General features: G+C 36.5%; 3 protein-coding genes across 6 annotated transcripts in view; all 3 read right to left on the bottom strand.

Moving 5' to 3' along the window:
• Positions 1-10,904, bottom strand: part of LOC107554884 (pre-B-cell leukemia transcription factor 1) — an 83,978-nt gene extending 73,074 nt beyond the window's left edge. For all 4 annotated transcript variants that reach the window (XM_016237524.1, XM_016237525.1, XM_016237526.1 and 1 more), the window contains exon 1: positions 10,834-10,904. In XM_016237524.1, the coding sequence (XP_016093010.1) occupies positions 10,834-10,882 (49 nt within the window). In that variant the 5' untranslated portion in view covers positions 10,883-10,904. The remainder of the gene's footprint in view (positions 1-10,833) is intronic.
• A 50-nt stretch (positions 10,905-10,954) lies between these two features.
• Positions 10,955-13,398, bottom strand: LOC107554863 (pre-B-cell leukemia transcription factor 1-like). The gene is made up of 3 exons (XM_016237501.1): positions 12,922-13,398; positions 11,429-11,502; positions 10,955-10,992 (listed from the first exon to the last, which is right to left on the bottom strand). The coding sequence occupies exons 1-3, from the start codon at positions 13,107-13,109 to the stop codon at positions 10,955-10,957; spliced, it is 300 nt and encodes a 99-aa protein (XP_016092987.1). The 5' UTR covers positions 13,110-13,398.
• Positions 13,399-13,525: 127 nt separating this feature from the next.
• LOC107554862 (pre-B-cell leukemia transcription factor 1-like) lies at positions 13,526-16,488 on the bottom strand. Its single transcript, XM_016237500.1, has 3 exons — positions 16,012-16,488; positions 14,519-14,592; positions 13,526-13,692 (listed from the first exon to the last, which is right to left on the bottom strand). Exons 1-3 carry the CDS (start codon positions 16,197-16,199, stop codon positions 13,526-13,528), a joined length of 429 nt encoding a protein of 142 aa, XP_016092986.1. The 5' UTR covers positions 16,200-16,488.
• Between the last annotated feature and the right edge of the window lie 2,019 nt (positions 16,489-18,507).

Here is an 18,507-nt window from a genome sequence, read left to right as displayed (position 1 = left end):
AAAACTTGAAATCGCATCATATGACCCCTTTAAACCACACTGCATGCAGTTCTGCTGGAAACGCTGCGGCCGGTTCTTGCATGTGCAGGAGGAACTTCAGTCTTTCCGGAGCCCGCGATGGCTCTTGCGTCTGTGCTGGGAAAGCGGCCAAAACCGCCGCTCTCTGCTTCTCCCAAACATTTGTTTCCTTTCAGGGGGCACAAGGCTCCACATGCTTCCTTAAAAAATAATTTCCGTGCCACGAGCACTGTGTCGAGGGGACTATTTTGAGATGGTAAAAGAGACACATGAGACCGGACACTTTCACAATCAACTAGCGTGCTAAATTGCTGTAAGTGTCCATAGATTTATTATATGTACAAACCATCAAAAAAAGTATTACTCCATAATATCAACTCATATCAACAGCTTCATTTCACTGTCTAAAACACAGAGAAATGTGCATAAATGAGGCAATTATTGATGGTTTTTATGAGACGCGTCTATGAGGATGACAGAGAACTGTGGGAAGCGTTATTTTAAAGACACATTTTTCGCTGGACACAATGGGAAGACTGGCAGACATAACGACAGACAGTGGCTTATTACTGCCATATATTAGCATGTCTAATTATGAGCGATTTGCATAGCCAGGCTATTCATACAGGAGGAGAGAGAGCGAGATGGTGGCGTTTCTCCAGTCTCTGAGGGGAAGCACACAGGAAAAATCATTTCTGTATCGATTTATAATGTCACCACTGAATCATATGCATCAGCTCAAACTGGCAACAAAGGATGGGTCATGATGGTTTGCTAGACTTCCAACAAATCATTTAGTCAATTAGCGAAGTCAACTACATTATATGATCAAAAGTTTGGGGTTGGTAAGATATTTTATTGTTTTTGAAGTCTCTTCTGCTCACCAAGGCTGCATTTTTTTGATCAGAAATACAATAAAAACTGTAAAAATGTGAAATATTATTACAATTTAAAATGGCGGTTTCCTATTTTAATATCTTTTCAAATGTTATTTATTCCTGTCATGCAAATCTGAATTTTCAGCATCATTCCTCCAGTCTTCAGTGTCACATGATCTTCAGATATCAGTATAATATGCTGATCTGCTGCTCGAGAAACATTTCTGATTATTATCAATGTTGAAAACAGTTGTGCTGCTTCATATTTTTGTGGAAACTGTGACACATTTTGTTTTTAAGGATTCTGTGATAAATAAAAAGTTCAAAAAAATATTTTGTAACATTATAAATGAACAATTTTAATGTGTCCTTGCTGAAAAAATATTATTTTTATATATATATTTCATATTTATATATTTCAAATATTTCAAACTTTTGAACAGCAGTGTATCATACATTATTTTGTTATATTTATCTAGACCTGATGTTCAAATCATTGTACACCAATCAAAATCCAGTAATAATTCTCAAAAAGGGGCCTCATTGTAAAACTCATGAACATTCAAATATCAAATTTCATGACTTTTCCTAACGGTAGGAGAAATGAGTATACAGAAATATATACATTATACGTAAACAATATTTCAACTTAACTCAAATAATATGCTTCAAACGTCCTTCATGAAAAATGCTACATTACTTACACTCGCGTTCTCAGAGACCCCAGACATAAAACATGAATGCAGTGAATTTTCTCATGCTAACATTCTCTGATTGATGTCATACACAGTTTCCACAAAAATATGAAGCAGCACAACTGTTTTCAATATTGGTAATAATCAGAAATGTTTCTTGAGCAGCAAATCAGCATATTAGAAGGATTTCTGAAGTGACACTGAAGACTGGAGTAAATTCAACTTTGATCACAGAAATAAACTACATTTGACCATATATTCACATAGAAAACAGCTATTTTAAATTGTAATAATATTTCAGAATTTTAGTTATTTTGATCAAATAAATGCAGTCCTGGTGAGAAGAACACACTTAAAAACATTTTTTTTAAATCTTACCGACCCCAAACTTGTGATTTCTAAACCTATGTAATATCACAAAACAACATGCACACACGCTTTCAAGAGACTTGATGTGATCAGATGCAAATAAAGACGTAAATCTATCACGTCTGTAATGCGATGTGCTGGAGAGAGGTGCTGATGTAGAGAGCGGGTGATGTATGAACGCGCTGGATGAGAGGTGAAAAGCGTGGCGGGGGGGCGGGGGGATGGGGGTTCAGATCCCTGCATCCTGAGAGCCCAGGGCAAAAGTGGGATAAATGTTGATTAGTGTTGATTTTGTCCAAGGAACACCCAGCAACTGACAGTGGGACTAAACTGCAGCGAAAGGCAGTCGTTAATCTTGCTCTAGTTTAAGTAGTGTATATTAATTTGTGTCATTTCCAGTACGTGGAGAGAGGCCTCTAGTCTCCGTCTCTCTGTGAGCCGGTGACGGCGAGGGGGAGGAAACCAGATTCCCAACCGCGCATTAAAGACAGACGACTCCTCCGGGGTTGGTATGGCAACGGCGCTCGCGAGAAGCACTTCACGTTCACTTTAATGCACATTACAAATTTTCAGATTTGATTAAAGTCGTAACATATCAAGAAAGCTGGCAGTAATGGAGGGCCGAGCGTGTCTCCACCTAGCTTTACGACGAGCGACACAAAGCAAACGGCCAGATAAAATCGCCACAGCGTCTCTGTCTAATGCACTGAGCGCCATCTCGTCTAATGCGCCGCTCATTCATATCTCTGTGAGCAGAGCCCATTTGAGCACAAGATACAATCTATTGACAAAAGAACAGATTCTGAGGCAGTTTACGAGGCGCATTCAGTCTGTGAGGTTTTATTGCGCTGGTGAATCTGCCATTTTATAATGGTTTTGTTACTGTATGGCACAAAATCACTGGGGCTGGCCAATATATCAAATATTAGGAATCAGGCCTGCAACAGCTAATCAATACAATTGACACTAGTAGACAATGAATTTGCTATTTAGAGGGTCTTTAAGGTTGTTTTATTTTTCATGTTTTTGAAAGAAGTCTCTTCTGCTCTCCAAGGCTGCAAAAATACAGTAAAAACTGTAAAAATGTTAAATATTATTAGCATTTAAAATAAATGTTTACTATGTAAATATATTGTAAACTGTCATTTATTTCTGTGATGCGCAGCTGTATTTTCAGCATCATTACTCCACTCTTCAGTGTCACATGATCTTCAGAAATCATTCTAATATGCTGATTTGCTGCTCAAGAAACATTTCTGATTATTATCAATGTTGAAAACAGTTGTGCTGCACAATATTTTTGTGGAAAACATGAAACATCTTTGATGAATATAAAGTTCAAAAGAACAGCATTTATTTGAAATAGAAATCTTTTGTCGCATTACAAATGTATTTACTGTCACTTTTGATCAATTTATTGCATCCTTTCTGAATAAAGGTATTAATTTCTTTAAAAAAAAAAAAGTGGATTTTCGTTTTGGCTGTATTAGGAATAAGTATAGTAATGAATTTAATGTTTTAATGATTTTGGTTCCTTAATAGATCTGCTAATGGTGCTTTCAACTATTTAAAAGATACAGACATTTCAAATAAAATCAAATGTCATGAAAAAAGTTTAGTCTATTTTACTCAAAATATTCTCTGAACCAGATCTCAACTCCAAGGATTTTGCATGTGATATATCCAATTATGTTATTTACTGTCACTTTTGATCAATTTATTGCATCCTTTCTGAATAAAGGTATTAATTTCTTTAAAAAAAAAAGTGGATTTTCGTTTTGGCTGTATTAGGAATAAGTATAGTAATGAATTTAATGTTTTAATGATTTTGGTTCCTTAATAGATCTGCTAATGGTGCTTTCAACTATTTAAAAGATACAGACATTTCAAATAAAATCAAATGTCATGAAAAAAGTTTAGTCTATTTTACTCAAAATATTCTCTGAACCAGATCTCAACTCCAAGGATTTTGCATGTGATATATCCAATTATGCAATTGTGCAATCACTTGCAAAGCCATTAACTTATTTATCATGCTTTTTATTTCCTAAAGACATCATTATTAGACAAATTTTGCAACTTATACCGATGAGAATGTTTTAATAGCGTCTCATTTTAACGTCAGTAGTGAAGACGGCATCGGGGTTGGTAAGTCTGAATCATTTCCGTGAATCAGTTGTTTTCATTTCAATTAATCACATACTGAATATCGTCAAGGCTAAACAAAGTCAAGCTATAATTTCTCTAACGCCTGTATAGACAGACAGACAGATGTATAAACACTCCAGCATCATCTTCCACAAGCAGCCCCCCAAACTCGCCGTCGTGCTTAATTACCAAATAGCATCACAGTTAAATTCCAGCTATTAAGCTTCTTAATATGATTAACACATCTCAATTAGGCCACTGACAATTTGCATAATTCATAAGGTAATGTGATTGTGCTCCAGTGTATACTCAGAGAAAACGATGACAGATCTCTCCGTAACTGCTTTTGCGTGCTCTCCTAATCTCATTTCTGCAAAAGCCTGCCGGAGCCGTTTCCAAAAAACGCCACGCCGGCCTCGCGCTGCCAGTCAGTATGCACGCCTCTATTATGAGCTGGATTAGGCTTTAGCGTTTCCGCTTGAAGGATGATGAGCCGGTCCAACAGATGTGATTCTCATCCTGCTCGTTGGCGCTCGGCGGAGATGCTGCATCAGCATGTTTAAAAAAAACACACAGAGAATGAAAGACAAAGCAGAGCGTATTAGCACTGAGAGACCAGGCCGGCCGTGTGTCAGTGACGGCCCTGCGCAGAGAGTATCGATGCACGCACAACAAATGATTTCAGCCAGCTGTGCTGGAGAAAATGACCTGCTTTCTTTGTTTTCAGGAATCACACACCTGATCGGAAACCTGAGGGAAGCACCAAGCCACTCAACGCTACACACACTTGTGTTACTCAACGGGGTGAATGTGGAGTCGAGGCCTAATCGAGTCAGATCTGGAAAAGCAATGATAAATTGCAATAACTATCGTGCATGAAAAATAAACAATTGCACATCTTTTCTTGTTTATTTCAAAGCATGTGCAACTTTTTTTATCTCCGTCTTTTTTTCTCTCACAATCGCTAGTTATATCTTAGAATAAATTCCAAATTATCAGATATAAACTTGTAAATGTGAGGAAAATCTGCAATTGTCTTTATTTTTTATTTGGTAAAGAATAGCAAGATGTAAACTCGCTATTCGGAAAAGAAAAATCAGAATTGTGAAATATAAGCTCGCAATTGTGAGAAAAAGACAGAATTGTGAGATAAAAAGTTGCAATTACCTTTTCTATTTTTTTGTATTTTATGGGAGAAATAAAATGTAAAAAAAATCATAATTGCGAGAAAAAAAGTTGCAATCTCCTTTTTTATTTTTTTTATTCGGTGGTGGAAATGGGCTTACGTAGTACACTGTATATAGAGTTTATATATATATATATATATATACACACACACACACTATACTATGTGTATACTATAAAAATATGAATATATATAAATATAAATATACAGTAAGTGAATTAGTGGGAATTAATTCACTGAAATCATTTAAAAATAGTAGTGATCTGCATTTTTGTCTTGGAAATAAAAATTTTTTTTAGCATTTTTTAATTAATTCAATTATAACTTTTGGCAGTCTGTTCAAATTATGAATCAAAAAAGATGTTAGAATCATGGATGATTTCATATTTTCCAGTAAAAAAAAAAAGGAATTGAAATAAAAGCAATGCATTTTTTGGATGCAGTGTTGCGCGCTGCAATTTGGCGATTGTAGCAAGTATTATTTTCAATACAAAGTAAAAATGTTCATACTGTGCACAGTGTACTGCAGCAATAGTACAAATAATAAGGTAGTATTTGCAAGTATTTGCATATTTTAAGATTCTCAAAAACAATTCTATTTATGAAGTGGCTTAATGCACAGAATTCCACCACAATTGGCTGTTTTTAATACCACCGTAACAGACGCCCTCTTGAATCCATTTAGTGACATCAAGCATGTCATTGTTAACGCCACACACTCTTAGATCGTCTGTCTGCTGGTTTGAAACCAAGCTGCCGTAGATGATTTATTCCATCTGTAATGAGCTATAGAAGTGTATACTGTGTGCACTGGTGTGTTCAGCCTGAGAAGCCGTAAGGAGTCGAGCTTCCCACAGGACCCAGAGAACTGAACGCGCTCGCAGTAATCATATCTCTGGCTCGTTTCAACGCTGTCAAATATTCCCGCCCTGCCCTCTGCTCACCTCATTCTCGCCCATCAAAAAATAACATTACATCACCCGAACCCCCAGGCGCTAAACCTTATACCGTTTAAACACATGCCACAAGAATACTAGCCTTTTGTTGAGGTTTGCACAGAGAGAAAACACTGCAAGTCAAGATTCGTGAGGTTTGACAGACGTTTAGAAGATTGAGATTTATAATCGTCATCATATGCTTACAGATGGTTGCAATAAAAAAAACATCACACAGTGTTAAAACCAATAACTAAATGAGCTCTTCATTTTGATATTTCCGTTTTTACAAAGCCAGTGAAAGCTTTGCAAAAACAAAATGAAGTTGTTTATTATAGAAATATTAAAACTAAAATATTGTAGAAGAATATACAGTGTCAAAACCAATAACTAAATGAACTTCTCATATATCACAAAAAATACCTAATTTATTATAGAAATTTTAAAATTAAAAATAAATACATAATTTAGTGTTAAAACCAATAACTAAATGAGCTCTTCAATTTCTTTTTTTATTTCTGTTTTTAAAAAGCATTTTTGCTGATTATAGAACATTTTGAACTAAAAATAATGTTGAAAAATATGAATGTGCTAAAATACATATTAGCTAATAATGTTATATAAAAATAATAATATTATCAAATATAATATATATAATATTAAATAATATTATCTAGCTATTAGCTCTTAAGAAATTAATGCTTTATAAACATATGAATAAAAAAATATATATATAAATATAATTTTACCATTTAAAAAGAAAAGTACCTAACCAGGGTGTCTGAAGTTACTGACTATTTGTACTGTACAAAATATCAGTTTTGAGACACTCAAAAGCACTCAAAATCTAAATGACCTATTCACTTGTTTACGACAAATAAACTATTTTCTACAGTCGATGTGAAAAGCGCTTCACTCGTAAAAACAAAGCTGAAAAATGAGTTTGCAAAGAAAAATCTATCCAGAATGGAATAAACAACAACAAGCAAGCCACCGAGTGCATAAACAGCTTCCATTAGGGCTTCATTTGGAGCTTTCTGAAGTTAACGACTATTCGAATGCGACGTAAAATCTCTGACAGGCGCTCAAACCCTCGTACTCCTCAACGGCAGAGCGCCGCTACTGTGTCTTTGTCAACGCTGGAGGTTCAAGGTGGTGTCACAGAACAAACTCTGACATTCAGCAATTAGATGCCTTGACATCGTTCTGAAGTTCCAAGAGATCCAAGAATTCCGCTTCCATAGAGACGAGTCTCCATGTGTCAGAAACACTGAGACGAAACCAAAGAGGGAAAAAAGAGACGTATTTGCACGGCTCCTTTCAAGTGCTGGCTGGGTTATTTTACAGTGAAGAATAACCACACGAGAGTTTGCGTGGTATCGGGTCCGTGTGAGCCAACTAAACTGGCTGGAATTATCCGAGAGTGTATTTTTGGAAAGCCATTTGGTGCCAGGTCCTTTCCAACACGATTCTGTGCTGCACGCTTCAAAGATCACAGACGCTGAGACAAGACGCTGCCATTGTTTCATGAGCGTGTAAACAAGTGCATTGCTCTATTTCTGTTTAGAACCGGTTTTGAAACTCATCACTAATTACAGTTTTAAAAGCATTTTTAAAACTGCACGCACGTGGTGCATTGAAGAAAAAACTAAAGCCATTAGATTTGTAAGCATGAAGAAAAAACAAAGCAAAAATAACACAACTGTAGTTTTTGTACTCTTTTGCTATTTGATGGGAAAATAAAATATAGCTTGAACAATAGCACAGCCATGCATTACAGCGATTTTACCACGGTAGACCATCAAAACACAGTCAAGATCATGCACAACCTCTCTGCTTTTATAAAAAACTGATTATAAAACACACCAATGTTTAATAAATTGTTAAATGTATTAAAATTAGTAATCTGCATAAAAAATGATTCCATTAATCTAACTGCGCGCAACCTTCTGCATTAATATAAAATGTGCGGTTTGTGTTTCTCATCATTTTACAGTGATTCTGAACAAAGTGTCTAAACTACAACACATACCATACAACGACATACAGTGTGAACGAGCACAAAGACTATAAAATCCACCTATATGCAAGCACACACACAAGCTTCACACAGACACATTCCTCAGACAAGAAAGAAAATATGACTGGAATGAAAGCGAGTAGAGAAGAGCGGCATGAAAATACGGCGGTGTCTCCGACGTTTGGACTAAAATAAAGTATTTCTTCCTCCTTCTGCAAGCAAAAGAATGCTGCGGCTGTTTAGATTTCCCTCTGCGTCCATCGTTCCTTTATATCCCAGTAAAAACACAGCGGGGTCAAAAGGTCGGTTCGTGACCCAGGGCCGCGCACTCCCCTGCAGGTGTCAATTGGCACATTGGGAGGAACTGTAAAAACACACTGTAGACTCACTGACAGGATTGGATGTGATCTTGAGTTTCAACTGCAAAACTATATGAGATACTTTCCACTTTACCAAACACAATCAGATCTTTACTCACGTTTAATGTTACATTGTTACGTTAACATTGTTAAACAGACTTTAGACTTTTTTTTTTAAATGCAGACAAATAGCTAAATTAGTTATTGTGTAAAAATTATTAGGTTATATATATATTCGATAGAAGTCACAAGAGTGACAGAGAAAGTAAGCGTGTTTAAATCACATGACTACACATTTATAATCTTTAACTTTTTTTGTTTTATACATTTTAACCACCTAATTCTGCAAAATCTCAGTTGAATGTGCATTTCAAAATTGTCTGATGCACTGCACCTTCTGTTTTTAACAGAAATACTGACAAAATGCTAAATAAATTCCTTTGGTGAGTACATAATTCTACCAGCTCCATTTACTAGAATCATAATAGAATATATGATAGAGGCAATTACTAAAAAGTTTTAAAAGAAACACATCTTATTTTCCAGTATTGCAAATATCAAGTATTTGCAAACGTGCTCACAAGTCAAATTTAAGGCAATTCTATTTTATTGCAATTTTAGTGAAAGAAGTTGATCTGTAAGTTCTGTAGATTTGTTTTCAGCAATAACTCTTAGCAAACTAGCTTTACAGTCCTCCATCGTGCTAAACACACACTCATCCAAACGTCACTTTTGCTAAGGAACCAGCATCTCCACAGACGCCAAACAGAATAAACACTTTTCATGAGCTATTTTGATTCCTGCATGATTTCAAAACAAATAAAGTTAACAACCGTACAACTCGGTATATGTCTGCGGATTTGCCTATTAAAAACACCGAATGACTGAAGAACAAAGCGAAATGACAGTAAACATTCAAAATCGGAAACACTTTTAGACACGACCAACGTAGAAGCGTTTGAATCCATCTATAATTCCTGCAAAGAGCTTTCCTGGACATGATAAACATCCATGGATGTGTCAACTTTCTTACAAACAAACCTCACATCTTAAACCTCACGCCATGTCTTTTCGACCGGTCTTCCAGAGCTGACGGTCGCTTCATATTTTTGCAGAAAAAGGGCAAAGAGGAGCAGAGCAGTCTGGGATACGTCCACGTCGCTCCGCGCTCGAACTCTGCGTGAACTCGGAAAAGAAAAACAAACTGAAAAAGACACGGCAGGGAGTAAAACTCCACGCATAACTGCGTCACTCACTCCCCTCTCGGACGCATAGCAGGCCGCAGAACCCCCCCGCTCTGCTCGCGCCTCCAACTCAATGAAAACATCATCGCCAACCATCACGGCGGCGGAGACAGAGACCGAATAAACAGAGATGAGAACCACCCACGGCCTCACAGCTGGAACAGAGCAGTCAGAGAGATAATGATAAAGAAATCGGCTTTATCCTTCATCTAGTCCTTTTTATTTCATGCACTAATGACTGTGAAACACGCTGGAACCGTTTCCACATCAATAGCGTCTCAGTATCTCACCAGCACAAATCCACCCTCTCTCGGCTCGAGACAAAAACACAAGTCGCTTCGAGCAGCTCTGCTCTTGACACACCAGACCACAAACGTCACCTTCGACCTCTTTCTCAGCATCTACTCTTACATCCACGACGTTTTTAATCATCGCAAAGGCTCCACAAAATTAAACGAGGTTTCCCTTCAAAAATGCACAAACACAATGTTCATTCATCGCTGTAGCCAACTAAACAAACATTTCAACTAAGCAGCTTATGGCAGTTTGTAATTTAATCCTGCTCTTTCCTAACCAGAACGTAGCTGGATTTTTGCACAAAAACAAGCCCGGTACAGTGCAAGAGTAGTAAAGATGATTTAGCAGTCAGAGGTCGAAGAAGCTGAACTTCTACAGACGTTTCCCTTCATTTCCTCACTATACGATCGCCACAAACCCACATTTACCCACTAAAATTCTAAAACATCCAATGCACAATGTAGAAAAACAGCATGCCCCTACAACACAACACTGTGTTTCCAATTAGAAGATTTTTTACTTAACTAAAAATGTCATGGCATGTGCTAACCATTAAAAGACAGCCATTTGCTTTCACAGCTTTGACCAGACGCTGGTAAACAAATGCACTTGATGTCCAACAAATATCCAGTGTTTAAAAAAAAAAAAAACGGTGTATTTTTTTAAAAGCATAGCATGGCTTGCCTGTTTTTTCTTTGACATCACACAGGACGTTGAAGAGCGCTGGCTTCATTCTGTGGCAGTTGAGAGCATGTTTTCTGAAACACAACACAAGGCCGCGGTGAGCGTCTGAACAGACGATATTTCACTCCACTAGCAAAGACGTATTTATCTGTGTGTTGCCTGAACGTACAGTGATCGTGGTGAAATGAAAAGCACATACCGATCTGAGCAAACCCATGCTAGTCTCTGTTTATCATATTTTGCATGCATACAGTATGCATAATATTAACAAAATTCTATTAGTGACTAGCACTATTTCAGTAATTAATCATTCATAATTTTGTATCTATGCATGCATTGTAATAACTAAAAAAATAAAATAAAATCATTTTAAAAAATGCATGTTTTTTTATTGAACATCCTCCATACGCAAAAACAATCAATTTGATTAATTCATGTATTCAAACATTTAACATGATTGCAGTAATGGAGTGATTACATGTTTAAACTATTAACTAATACAAATCAATAACACTGTACTTGCAAATATTTCTAAAATACACAGGGGGAAAAAAAAAAAAACGGTGTATTTTTTTAAAAGCATAGCATGGCTTGCCTGTTTTTTCTTTGACATCACACAGGACGTTGAAGAGCGCTGGCTTCATTCTGTGGCAGTTGAGAGCATGTTTTCTGAAACACAACACAAGGCCGCGGTGAGCGTCTGAACAGACGATATTTCACTCCACTAGCAAAGACGTATTTATCTGTGTGTTGCCTGAATGTACAGTGATCGTGGTGAAATGAAAAGCACATACCGATCTGAGCAAACCCATGCTAGTCTCTGTTTATCATATTTTGCATGCATACAGTATGCATAATATTAACAAAATTCTATTAGTGACTAGCACTATTTCAGTAATTAATCATTCATAATTTTGTATCTTTGCATGCATTGTAATAACTAAAAAAAATAAATAAAATCATTTTAAAAAATGCATGTTTTTTTATTGAACATCCTCCATACGCAAAAACAATCAATTTGATTAATTCATGTATTCAAACATTTAACATGATTGCAGTAATGGAGTGATTACATGTTTAAACTATTAACTAATACAAATCAATAACACTGTACTTGCAAATATTTCTAAAATACACAGGGGGAAAAAACATACAATGACTAAATATATTTGAGTTAATTGAATTAAAAACCTCTGTTCTGAGCAATATTCATCCTAAAGGGACACGATCAGACGTGTGATACGAGTCTCACTGCTGTCTGTCAAATTCTATCTTGGCATTTGTTCATTTCTATTGACAATAAATGAGCACTGCATGTCAGAAGAATACACTGATGTCTGTCACTACACGCTACATGTGTCCGGACACACTGACAACAGCGATTGTGTTATCAGTCCATTTCTGGATGCATACTTAGTCGATAACTCCTGATCTGCATGTAAATATTTGCTAATTGCCTAGTATCATAAAGATGTCAAACATCTAAACTATATTGCCTAACCTATATTCTTTTCTGCCGTTACTGTTACTACAATAGAATTGTTTTTAAAATGCCACTTGATAAGTAAAAAGTGAATTAGACGCCAACTGACATTAAAAAACTAGATACAGTAGATTCTAGAAAGAGATGTCATATTAATTTATTAAGAATTTACAGTGTTAACAATAACTGCAGTAGTGTAGGTTATTTATTATAATTTGGCATATCATTAATTAGCTTACTAACATTTTTTTATAGCGTTGGTCAAGTAATATTATTTTTAAAATTATATATGTGTAAATACTATACATAAAGTATAGTATTTATAGTATGCAAACGTTTCATTGTTATATATATATTATTTTACATTTCTATATTTAAGCAATTAATACATACATATAGTGCACTGTATAAAAAGTGCTATATTATTATATTTTTTTCTATTACGAGTATGTTTTTAAAATTATTTGTATTAATTTAATGAATAGCTATTGTTTGTAAAAGGTGTATCTTACTTTATACTCTAATTAATCAAGTGTCAATGCGTTTTGAAGATGAGAGTCAGCATGAATATTCCAGATCCTCGGATGAGATGAGTGACAGCTCACCTGGCCTGCGCCTCGTCCAGACTCTGGTCAGTGATGGTCATGATCTGTTGTAAAATGTCTCCAATGTCCTGCTTCCTTCCGTCTCCGTCGGTGGCTCCGGTGTTGTCCGGTATGTGCTGAGACAGGCCCGGGTGTCCGCTCATCCCCACGGCCGCATGAGCGTGCATCAGGCGCGGCTGGTCGTCCATGTCGGCCCGCTCCGGTCCTCCGGTCTCTCTCTTGTCCAGCTGCGGCGGAGATTCCTCTGGCAGTCTCTCGGCAATTTGTAAGCACACTCCTCCTGAGCTCGCTCGCTCACTCACTCACAGCTCGAGCCACTATCAGCTCTTTAACCACTAAACTCACCGGTGTGTGTGTGTGTGTGTGTGCTGTGTTATTAATCAGGTCCCGCGTGAAGGCAGCGCTTCATACACTCGCGCGTTATTTCACTGTTTCATCCCGCCGCTTTTGTTACATTGTAGCGCTCTCAGAGCTCAGAGACTCTGCGATGCTTTGGCCCCGCCCACGCACTCTGATTGGACGCAGGGACCGCGTAGCCCCGCCTCCGCATGGCTCTCAGCTCACGTCAATCATCGCACAGGGAAGATGAAACGCGCTTTGCTCTTCATGTTTGTCCGCTGCACATGTGTTTTTTGTTAATATTTCTAAAGGCCGCAGAACCCCCCCGCTCTGCTCGCGCCTCCAACTCAATGAAAACATCATCGCCAACCATCACGGCGGCGGAGACAGAGACCGAATAAACAGAGATGAGAACCACCCACGGCCTCACAGCTGGAACAGAGCAGTCAGAGAGATAATGATAAAGAAATCGGCTTTATCCTTCATCTAGTCCTTTTTATTTCATGCACTAATGACTGTGAAACACGCTGGAACCGTTTCCACATCAATAGCGTCTCAGTATCTCACCAGCACAAATCCACCCTCTCTCGGCTCGAGACAAAAACACAAGTCGCTTCGAGCAGCTCTGCTCTTGACACACCAGACCACAAACGTCACCTTCGACCTCTTTCTCAGCATCTACTCTTACATCCACGACGTTTTTAATCATCGCAAAGGCTCCACAAAATTAAACGAGGTTTCCCTTCAAAAATGCACAAACACAATGTTCATTCATCGCTGTAGCCAACTAAACAAACATTTCAACTAAGCAGCTTATGGCAGTTTGTAATTTAATCCTGCTCTTTCCTAACCAGAACGTAGCTGGATTTTTGCACAAAAACAAGCCCGGTACAGTGCAAGAGTAGTAAAGATGATTTAGCAGTCAGAGGTCGAAGAAGCTGAACTTCTACAGACGTTTCCCTTCATTTCCTCACTATACGATCGCCACAAACCCACATTTACCCACTGAAATTCTAAAACATCCAATGCACAATGTAGAAAAACAGCATGCCCCTACAACACAACACTGTGTTTCCAATTAGAAGATTTTTTACTTAACTAAAAATGTCATGGCATGTGCTAACCATTAAAAGACAGCCATTTGCTTTCACAGCTTTGACCAGACGCTGGTAAACAAATGCACTTGATGTCCAACAAATATCCAGTGTTTAAAAAAAAAAAAAACGGGGTATTTTTTTAAAAGCATAGCATGGCTTGCCTGTTTTTTCTTTGACATCACACAGGACGTTGAAGAGCGCTGGCTTCATTCTGTGGCAGTTGAGAGCATGTTTTCTGAAACACAACACAAGGCCGCGGTGAGCGTCTGAACAGACGATATTTCACTCCACTAGCAAAGACGTATTTATCTGTGTGTTGCCTGAACGTACAGTGATCGTGGTGAAATGAAAAGCACATACCGATCTGAGCAAACCCATGCTAGTCTCTGTTTATCATATTTTGCATGCATACAGTATGCATAATATTAACAAAATTCTATTAGTGACTAGCACTATTTCAGTAATTAATCATTCATAATTTTGTATCTATGCATGCATTGTAATAACTAAAAAAATAAAATAAAATCATTTTAAAAAATGCATGTTTTTTTATTGAACATCCTCCATACGCAAAAACAATCAATTTGATTAATTCATGTATTCAAACATTTAACATGATTGCAGTAATGGAGTGATTACATGTTTAAACTATTAACTAATACAAATCAATAACACTGTACTTGCAAATATTTCTAAAATACACAGGGGGAAAAAACATACAATGACTAAATATATTTGAGTTAATTGAATTAAAAACCTCTGTTCTGAGCAATATTCATCCTAAAGGGACACGATCAGACGTGTGATACGAGTCTCACTGCTGTCTGTCAAATTCTATCTTGGCATTTGTTCATTTCTATTGACAATAAATGAGCACTGCATGTCAGAAGAATACACTGATGTCTGTCACTACACGCTACATGTGTCCGGACACACTGACAACAGCGATTGTGTTATCAGTCCATTTCTGGATGCATACTTAGTCGATAACTCCTGATCTGCATGTAAATATTTGCTAATTGCCTAGTATCATAAAGATGTCAAACATCTAAACTATATTGCCTAACCTATATTCTTTTCTGCCGTTACTGTTACTACAATAGAATTGTTTTTAAAATGCCACTTGATAAGTAAAAAGTGAATTAGACGCCAACTGACATTAAAAAACTAGATACAGTAGATTCTAGAAAGAGATGTCATATTAATTTATTAAGAATTTACAGTGTTAACAATAACTGCAGTAGTGTAGGTTATTTATTATAATTTGGCATATCATTAATTAGCTTACTAACATTTTTTTATAGCGTTGGTCAAGTAATATTATTTTTAAAATTATATATGTGTAAATACTATACATAAAGTATAGTATTTATAGTATGCAAACGTTTCATTGTTATATATATATTATTTTACATTTCTATATTTAAGCAATTAATACATACATATAGTGCACTGTATAAAAAGTGCTATATTATTATATTTTTTTCTATTACGAGTATGTTTTTAAAATTATTTGTATTAATTTAATGAATAGCTATTGTTTGTAAAAGGTGTATCTTACTTTATACTCTAATTAATCAAGTGTCAATGCGTTTTGAAGATGAGAGTCAGCATGAATATTCCAGATCCTCGGATGAGATGAGTGACAGCTCACCTGGCCTGCGCCTCGTCCAGACTCTGGTCAGTGATGGTCATGATCTGTTGTAAAATGTCTCCAATGTCCTGCTTCCTTCCGTCTCCGTCGGTGGCTCCGGTGTTGTCCGGTATGTGCTGAGACAGGCCCGGGTGTCCGCTCATCCCCACGGCCGCATGAGCGTGCATCAGGCGCGGCTGGTCGTCCATGTCGGCCCGCTCCGGTCCTCCGGTCTCTCTCTTGTCCAGCTGCGGCGGAGATTCCTCTGGCAGTCTCTCGGCAATTTGTAAGCACACTCCTCCTGAGCTCGCTCGCTCACTCACTCACAGCTCGAGCCACTATCAGCTCTTTAACCACTAAACTCACCGGTGTGTGTGTGTGTGTGTGTGCTGTGTTATTAATCAGGTCCCGCGTGAAGGCAGCGCTTCATACACTCGCGCGTTATTTCACTGTTTCATCCCGCCGCTTTTGTTACATTGTAGCGCTCTCAGAGCTCAGAGACTCTGCGATGCTTTGGCCCCGCCCACGCACTCTGATTGGACGCAGGGACCGCGTAGCCCCGCCTCCGCATGGCTCTCAGCTCACGTCAATCATCGCACAGGGAAGATGAAACGCGCTTTGCTCTTCATGTTTGTCCGCTGCACATGTGTTTTTTGTTAATATTTCTAATAGCACACATGTATTTAGAAAGAGCGTCCTGGGTTTTCTGTGATAAAAAAATGTTTGGAGGTGTGACCATATGCAAATATAATACTGGCTAACAAAATGTTATATTATTTACATTATATAATATAATTTAAGAATCGAATATAATATCCCATTAATAATATTATTGTAATTGTAATTAAATACTATAAATACAGTAATGTCAAATAGTATTAAAAACTATGTGAATTAAATTTGAAATATTTAAATGAATGTTGTATATTTATATAAAATAGTAATCATATTTAATATTATAATAATAAAACGTAGCAACCACAATATCATATTCTATTAATTTATATTATGATATATTAATACAGCAATTATATGTAATTCGTTTTTTGTGTAATATGCATAAAGCACTAGTATGAGTATTACAATTTATTTATATGTTTATTTATTTGTGTAATAAGCAGTAGTATGAAAATGTATGCATTCATTCATTCATTCTATACAATAGAATAAAGCTATTAAATATGTAAAATATTAAAATAATAAAACCTATATGAACAATATAAAAATTAAATGTCGGATCTTTTTTCTTATTATTGTAATTTATTCATTCATTTGTGGTTGGAACTCATTAGACACATTTAATATGAGGGACATTGAAGGTGGTGGGATTTCCTGATGTTTCGAACACGAGCTAAATCATCGAGTCTGATGGTCAGGGTCTGTCTCACGTTCCCCTTTGACCAGTGATAGACCTCCAGTTTCTCTCCAGCACTCCATCTCATTTTCCAGCCCGCTGCCAAGGAATAGATATATTTCACCGAGGTGTAAAACTCCCAATCAAAACAATCGACCTTGTCCTTCATCCATTTCAGTTATTACCCGATAAATGTGCTTAATTCAGGATTAACGATCGAATGATTCTATCCTTCACTTCAGTCCCAATGAATAATGTTGAATTTTCATACTGATTTTGTCTTTTAATTAAGCAGTAGCAAAGTGTTTCTGAAATGCAATGCTAAAATGATTTGATGCACGCACTCTGATTGGACGCAGGGACCGCGTAGCCCCGCCTCCGCATGGCTCTCAGCTCACGTCAATCATCGCACAGGGAAGATGAAACGCGCTTTGCTCTTCATGTTTGTCCGCTGCACATGTGTTTTTTGTTAATATTTCTAAAAGCACACATGTATTTAGAAAGAGCGTCCTGGGTTTTCTGTGATAAAAAAATGTTTGGAGGTTTGACCATATGCAAATATAATACTGGCTAACAAAATGTTATATTATTTACATTATATAATATAATTTAAGAATCGAATATAATATCCCATTAATAATATTATTGTAATTGTAATTAAATACTATAAATACAGTAATGTCAAATAGTATTAAAAACTATGTGAATTATATTTGAAATATTTAAATGAATGTTGTATATTTATATAAAATAGTAATAATAAAACGTAGCAACCACAATATCATATTCTATTAATTTATATTATGATATATTAATACAGCAATTATATGTAATTCGTGTTTTGTGTAATATGCATAAAGCACTAGTATGAGTATTACAATTTATTTATATGTTTATTTATTTGTGTAATAAGCAGTAGTATGAAAATGTATGCATTCATTCATTCATTCTATACAATAGAATAAAGCTATTAAATATGTAAAATATTAAAATAATAAAACCTATATGAACAATATAAAAATTAAATGTCGGATCTTTTTTCTTATTATTGTAATTTATTCATTCATTTGTGGTTGGAACTCATTAGACACATTTAATATGAGGGACATTGAAGGTGGTGGGATTTCCTGATGTTTCGAACACGAGCTAAATCATCGAGTCTG

The sequence above is a fragment of the Sinocyclocheilus grahami genome, unplaced genomic scaffold (genome assembly GCF_001515645.1).
Source record: "Sinocyclocheilus grahami isolate Dianchi unplaced genomic scaffold, SAMN03320097.WGS_v1.1 scaffold517.1, whole genome shotgun sequence".
Lineage (NCBI taxonomy): Eukaryota > Metazoa > Chordata > Actinopteri > Cypriniformes > Cyprinidae > Sinocyclocheilus > Sinocyclocheilus grahami.
This window is presented reverse-complemented; position numbering and strand designations above follow the sequence as displayed.

Coding starts and splice junctions, on each gene's coding strand:
- LOC107554862 (XM_016237500.1), bottom strand. CDS start 16,199: ATGGACGACCAGCCGCGCCTGATGCACGCTCATGCGGCCGTGGGGATG. Junction 14,593..16,011: donor CTGGACGAGGCGCAGGCCAG/GTGAGCTGTCAC, acceptor GTTGTGTTTCAG/AAAACATGCTCTCAACTGCC. Junction 13,693..14,518: donor TGATGTCAAAGAAAAAACAG/GCAAGCCATGCT, acceptor GCTCTGTTCCAG/CTGTGAGGCCGTGGGTGGTT.
- LOC107554863 (XM_016237501.1), bottom strand. CDS start 13,109: ATGGACGACCAGCCGCGCCTGATGCACGCTCATGCGGCCGTGGGGATG. Junction 11,503..12,921: donor CTGGACGAGGCGCAGGCCAG/GTGAGCTGTCAC, acceptor GTTGTGTTTCAG/AAAACATGCTCTCAACTGCC. Junction 10,993..11,428: donor TGATGTCAAAGAAAAAACAG/GCAAGCCATGCT, acceptor CTGTACGTTCAG/GCAACACACAGATAAATACG.